This window comes from Triticum dicoccoides, chromosome 3A (genome assembly GCF_002162155.2).
Source record: "Triticum dicoccoides isolate Atlit2015 ecotype Zavitan chromosome 3A, WEW_v2.0, whole genome shotgun sequence".
In the NCBI taxonomy this organism is placed as follows: domain Eukaryota; kingdom Viridiplantae; phylum Streptophyta; class Magnoliopsida; order Poales; family Poaceae; genus Triticum; species Triticum dicoccoides.
The window spans coordinates 451,029,971-451,036,449 of record NC_041384.1 but is presented as its reverse complement, the minus strand read 5'-3'; the positions used below and the strand labels follow the sequence as shown (position 1 = coordinate 451,036,449).

The 6,479-nt window shown below is 42.7% G+C and overlaps 1 protein-coding gene across 1 annotated transcript; it reads right to left on the bottom strand.

Moving 5' to 3' along the window:
• Positions 1-4,856: 4,856 nt before the first annotated feature.
• On the bottom strand, positions 4,857-5,267 carry LOC119272401. Its single transcript, XM_037553896.1, has one exon. It carries the CDS (start codon positions 5,265-5,267, stop codon positions 4,857-4,859), a length of 411 nt encoding a protein of 136 aa, XP_037409793.1.
• Between the last annotated feature and the right edge of the window lie 1,212 nt (positions 5,268-6,479).

Here is a 6,479-nt window from a genome sequence, read left to right as displayed (position 1 = left end):
TTTTTTTTTCTGTATGAGCTTTCTGGTTTTAAATGGGTGTTTTGACTTTATTTGGTTTTTATCCGGTTTTCCCTAGCTTTAGGAGAGGAAAAAGCAAAAAAAAAAGTTGTATGATTTTTCTCCCTCACGAGAAGCACAAATTTGCTTTCATGAGAAGAGAAAAACATATGTGCTTCCACGAGAAGCATATAGGCATTTGTTTCCGCAAAGAAAAAACCTTTGCTTTTGGTGTAAGCACAGATTTGTTTCCATGAGAAATACAACTGTGATTCTGGAAAAAGAAAATCCATGCTTGCATGACTAGTATAGATTTTGCTTCTCGTGGAAGCACATATTTGATTTCGCATGAAGCATAACTATGCTTCTTGAAAAGAAAACTATGCTTTCACAAGATGCACAGATTTGCTTCCACGGAAAACATAGATGTGCCTCTTGAAATTGAAAAAAAGTACTTCCACGAGAAGTATATATTTGCTTCCCGTGGAGGCCCGGATTTCTTCCGCGAGAAGCACAAGGAAAAAAAGCAAAAAAAAGGTTCCGGCTTTCGTTTTCCTCTTTCGTTTTCTCGTCATTCTTTTCTGTTGCAGATTATTTTTTGGTTTTCGGTTTCTTTTGTTCTTCGTTTTTTTCTTCTGAAAAAAGTTTGTCGAAATCTATTAACATAAGATCTAATTTTAAAAATAATCCAACACTGAAAAATGTTTTGGAATTTAGAGACACAGTTCGAGAGATAAACGTTTTTAATAAACGAATCAACAAAAAAAACTCCCAAATTGCAATAAATGGAGCACATCGAGCGTGCCACTTATGAACATCTAAAAATATGAGAGTAACCTTTGCAAGAAGTAACCCTTAATTAATGATTTCACATGTCCCTGGCATAAGCTCCTCTAGAACGCCTAAAGCGCTATACTGCCGGTATAGCGCATAGGGTGCAGCGCATCGGCCATGGCACAATAGTTTGGCCAGTTCGGTTACTCATCTGCACGTCCATCTGCCCGCTCGCAGTCTGCATGCTATTTTTTTATCTATACGTTTATTTGATTTTTTGGTCCATCCATCCATAATAAGTGGTAAAAGTGTTACGTTTTATAAAAAAGAAAACACCTTTTATTAGACACTCTCGCTAAACTCTACAATGTTTACAGGTTTTTTTTTACCGATATAACCAAGAGCAGTGCTACACACACGATGCTGTGCGCACGATTCATGCACGACAACAGATCCCTGTCCGTCCATGCATGTAGCAGAGTCCAGCAGACCGTTTGATCCCGCATCGTTCATCTGTCGTGCATACTGTTGTCGTCCGCGCAGCAGTTCCGTATAACCAAACCAAACATGACGGGCATACCAGGGCTGGCCTTGGGGAGGGGCGGGGGGCGGCCGCCCCGGCCCCCAGAATCGAGGGGCCCCTGCTAGGGGTACGCAGGCTTCCGATAGGACATGCCCCAGGAGGCACGCAGCAGGTTTGCGATAGGGCCATAGCCGGCGAGACAACACCACGAGCAACAATAGTATGCAGGTTTCTCAAAAAAAAAAACCTTGAACCTATCACAATCGTTTTGAATGAATAAGCAGGAATCCTAAAAAAAAGAATGAATAAGAAGGCGAGATTTCTCAAAAAAAAAGTACGTAGGTTTTGCTTTTTCCTTGTGATCACACAATGGGGCTCTGGACATGGGCCGGCCGGCCTGCCTGACCATAGTTCCCAAAGCCCTCCCAGCGTAGAACGCCCACGTTTTCCCCAATCGCTGCAAGGTCGCCAAATCCTATTCGGCGCCTGTTGCACCCGATACAACTATTTTCATAATCGGGTGCACCCCCCTCCCTTCGTTCGCTACTAACGGGCCGGCTCATCACGACGTTCGCTATATGTTTTTATAGCGCAAAAAAGACCGCTCTTGACTGAAAATCGAACCACCGAGCTAACAATACGTGAGACGACTCAACAACCACCGCGCCACCCAGCTTGATATGATAATATACATCTTTTCTACACTTTCTTCTTTCGCCTTTTCTTTTTCCTTTTTTTTAAATCCGAGAAAAAAAATATTTCTTCACTTTTTTTCCGGAAAATGGATGAAGTTTTTGTTTACAAATTCAATGAACTTTTTCCATAATCGATGATTTTTTTTTTCAAATCTGGCGAACTTTTTTAACTTCGATGAACTTTTTTTGAATCTGATGAACTTTTTTCCAAATTCGATGAACTTTTTTCAAATCCGATGAACTTTTCTTCAAAATTGATGAAATGTTTTTCATATTATATGAACTTTTTTAAATTCGATGAACTTTTTTCAAATTTGATGAACTTTTTTCGTATTCGACGATTTTTTTTCAAATTTGATGAACTTTTTTTGAATCAAATGAACTTTTTTTTGAATTCGATGAACCTTTCTTCAAAATCGATGAACTTTTTTCATATTCGATGAACTTTTTTTTATATTCGATGAACTTTTCTTCAAAATCGATGAACTTTTTTCATATTCGATGAACTTTTTCAAATTTGATGAACTTTTTTTCGTATTCGACAATTTTTTTTTCAAAATTGATGAACTTTTTTGCAAATTCGGTGAACTTTTTTTCGAATTCAATGAACTTTTTCCTAAGAACCAGAGTATGTACTGTAGAAAACCTGTTGGTTTTTTCCTAAGAGAAATCATGACATAATGTAGCAATTCTGGGGAAGAGAAAAAAAGCGATCGAGCCTGCTGCGTGAACCAGCGATCGAGCGATCGAGTGGGCGGCTAGCGAGCGGGAGCCAGCGCGCATTGCTGGGCCAAGCCCATGCAAGCGACGCAGCGGGCGCTGAAGGCGCTGGCGAGGAGCTCTCTGCAAGGTCATCGCCGGTGGATCCTATATGACGCTCGTGAGCGTCCAAATGTCAGGGCTTCTTCGCTGAAGGCGCTCCGAGTTGGGCCGGCCCAGGTACGCATCGCTATTTTTTCTGTTTCTGTTTGTTTTCTGTTTCCCTTTTTGTTTCTTTTATTTTCTTTTTACTTTGTTCTCTTTTCAAAATTGTGTTCTATCATTAGAACAAAGATATGAATTCCAAATTTTTTATACAAAACTGTTCAATGTAAATTTAAATATTGTTCAACACATATCACAAAATGTTAAATGTGTATTTAAAAATTGTTCAACACATAGTACAAAAATGTTCAATATATATTTAGAAATTGTTCAACATGTATTTAAGTATTGTTCAGAGTATATCACAAAAATGTTCAATTTGTATTTAGAAATTGTTCAACGTATATAAAAAATGTTCAATATATATTTTACAAAAGAAAAACGTATAAACAAAAACAACAAACGTTTGGAATTTCGAAATTTTGTTCACGTTTTCAATAAATTTTCAGGTTTTAAAATTTTGTTTGAATTTCGATATTTATTAATGATTTTCAAATATATTTGAGGAAAATCATTCACATTTGTTTGCAAGAATTGTTGGAAATTTTGAAGGAAAAAAAACAGATTTATCGTTGTACATTGTACTTTAAGATTTGCGCTGCACTTGTGCCATACTCAGGAGCTAGGTCAGGTGGTCGCGTTGTCTGGTTATAGGCTGGCCCGTTTGCCCGAGCTTTTCAGCGAAAGCTCTACTGTTGGACGCCGCTTCATCGCCGCCAGCAGTGCCGAAGGGCAGCAGCAACGGAGGAGGAGCACGCCAGTAGGCTTCAGGTTCTGGTAAGGATCGTTTTGCTCCTTTCTTATCGAATTCTCTAGGGCTGTATTGATTTTGAGATTTATACTCTTCCTTGCTCCTGGCAGAAAACCTGTAGACACAATGAACAGGATCTTCACTTTGCATCCGAAAATTAGGAACCATCGCGTTGTTGTTTGATTTCAAAAATTAAGAAGCATGGGCTGATGTCTACTCAATTGGGATTAACTTGTGCCGAATTCTTTATGAACTGTTTTTTTTTCTATATGAACTCGTTTGTTCAACTGGACAATAAAAAAATTAGTTTGGAGTGATATTGCAAAAGCACTATCTCAGAGACATTCATATGATTCTTCTCCATAGAAAAATTCATCTGAGATCTTTCAGATCGAAGTGGACATGTTGTTTTCGGATCAGCATATGATAACAAGTAATATAGTTAGTTTATTGCATTTCTCATATAGTTAATGAAATTTGACTCAATGTCCTCATTATATATATATACAAGATGGTTCTAATGCTTCCTCAAAAAGCAAAAAAACTTATCAAGAAAAACATGTACAAGGAGACACAAGATGCGTTGATGATGACCCGCGGGCGCTGTCTCTCTTGGAGGCGTTGTCACGGCCGTCGTCTATGCCCCTCTTCGAGCATCAGACGGCGATGGCGTTTCGGCGTCGCTCTCCTTCATGAAGGCGTCGTCTTGGTTGCTCGCGGTGTCCTCGGTTCTGAATCTAGAGATGTTGGTCATCATGTTATTGGTTTGGGCTAGTTCTCAGGATGGCGAGTTTAGCCGTGTTTTTTCTTTGTTTGGGCCGAGCATCCCATGTCTCTCTGCTTCGGGCAACATGTTCACGCCCTTGTGCCCGTGTCATGTGTTGTACCACATCTCGTACTATTCTAACTTCTATCAATAAAATGACACGCAAGCTTTGCATATTCGCGAAAAAAGAAGTAGAATCCACCAAACCCGTTTATAAGCACGGTTGAAAGTACAACGCTGACACTGACACACTTGTAACGATACGATAGTACAAGGCTTGGTCGTAGCCTTGAGAACATCAAACTCGCGAAATTAAACGAATGCAGCCGCTTCAGTAGCCAGTACCCCGGCGCCAGGTAGTAGTAGTAGTCTTCAACGAAGCCAAAGCCGCGGTATAAATACGGAAATGCTGCGGCCCGGGCGCGCCTACTGGCCGGCGGCGAAGGCCTCGACGGGGAAGGTCTTGGTGACGCCGGCGAGGCTCCTGAAGACGATCTTGCCGGTGGGCGGGTCGTCGACGGTGATCTCGTTGACCGGCGGCCACAGCATGAGCTCCTTGGCCTTGACGCCCTTGAGCTTCTTGATGCACTTGGGCTTGACGTAGCCGGTGATCTCCACGTCATAGCTCACCTGCTTGCTCACTATCTTGAAGCGGTGCTCCACCTTCTTCTGCTGCGCGATCCACATGTAGCCGGTGGCCCGCACGAAGCCGACCTCGATCACGTCCGCCAGCGGCAGCAGGCCCAGGGGCAGCCCGAACTCCTCCAGCAGCGACGCCGCCAGCTTCAGGCCCTCCTCATGCCCCTTCTTCACCACCGCTCCCTCCCTCTCCGCCATGGCTAGCTGCTAGCAAGCTTCGTTAATTAGGTTGTCGTGTCGTGTGTGCTGGTGTCTGAGGTTGCATTGCATCCCTGGGGGTTTATAAGGCGTGGAGACGAAGCAGCTGGCATGACCAAACGAGTCATGTCACGGGCTGTGTGTCCTCGAATTCATCGTTGGGCTTTAGGAGTTTAGCTTCGGCGCGAGGAGGTTGGGCGTGACGATCATGGCGAAGGGAGGGGTCGCGTTGTCTACTTCTGTGTGTTGCGACTTGAAACGCTTGCTTTGTGGAGTCCGGAGAGCCGGCAACGCGCGGGTGTGGTATTTCTGCTCCATTGGTCGGTTTTGCACCGTGAGAATCGAGTCGCTGTCAGCATTTTGCGGGAATTTGGAAAGTGCGATTGAGAATTCTGCGTTTGGTGGCGACGTCAAATCCCTCCCTTCATCTTTGTATGGGATCCGAGCTCTCCGTAGCAATCCATGCTTCCAGAATGAGGCGCCACGTAGGATTCCCGTACTCGTCAGACCAACAAGACAAAGGAGAACAGAAATCATCTCGTCAAACAGTGTTATAACTCGAAAAATACCGCGGAAATATTTGTCTAAACAGAAATACGTTCTGCTTGGACAGACAGGATTCAGAAGCAAATCAATATCAACATGGTCAACTTTGACCACAGAAATAACATGCTCAGAGCCATCCTCAGAAGCCGAGTGAGCCTTTACTTATCATCACCAGTACGAAAGGTCAGCAGCACTCACAGGGTATAATAAAATGACAAAACATATACTCTCTCCGTTCCTAAATATTTGTCTTTTAGAAATTTTAAATGGACTACCACATACGAATGTATATAGACATATTTTAGAATGTAGATTCATTCATTTTGCTCCGTATGTAATCACTTATTGAAATCTCTATAAAGACAAATATTTAGGAACGGAGGGAGTACTACATGCATTCAAACTAAACTCTCAGTTTTATTCTTGCGAACTAGTTGTCCGACAACAAAACCGCGACAGTCCTACATTCAACTTGTTGCTCCTTCAGGTTCTGCAGGATCTTTCGGTGGGTGTATTTTTGAAACTGCTATGGCAGCCGCTTAGCCGTCCCCGGAAGAGAGACGCCATCACCATCATCATCGCCCAGATTCGCTCGATGGCTCTTCAGTTGGCTCCGCCGTTTCCCCCACCACTGCTGGAGCTAGATTAGATCTGCTACACCTTGCC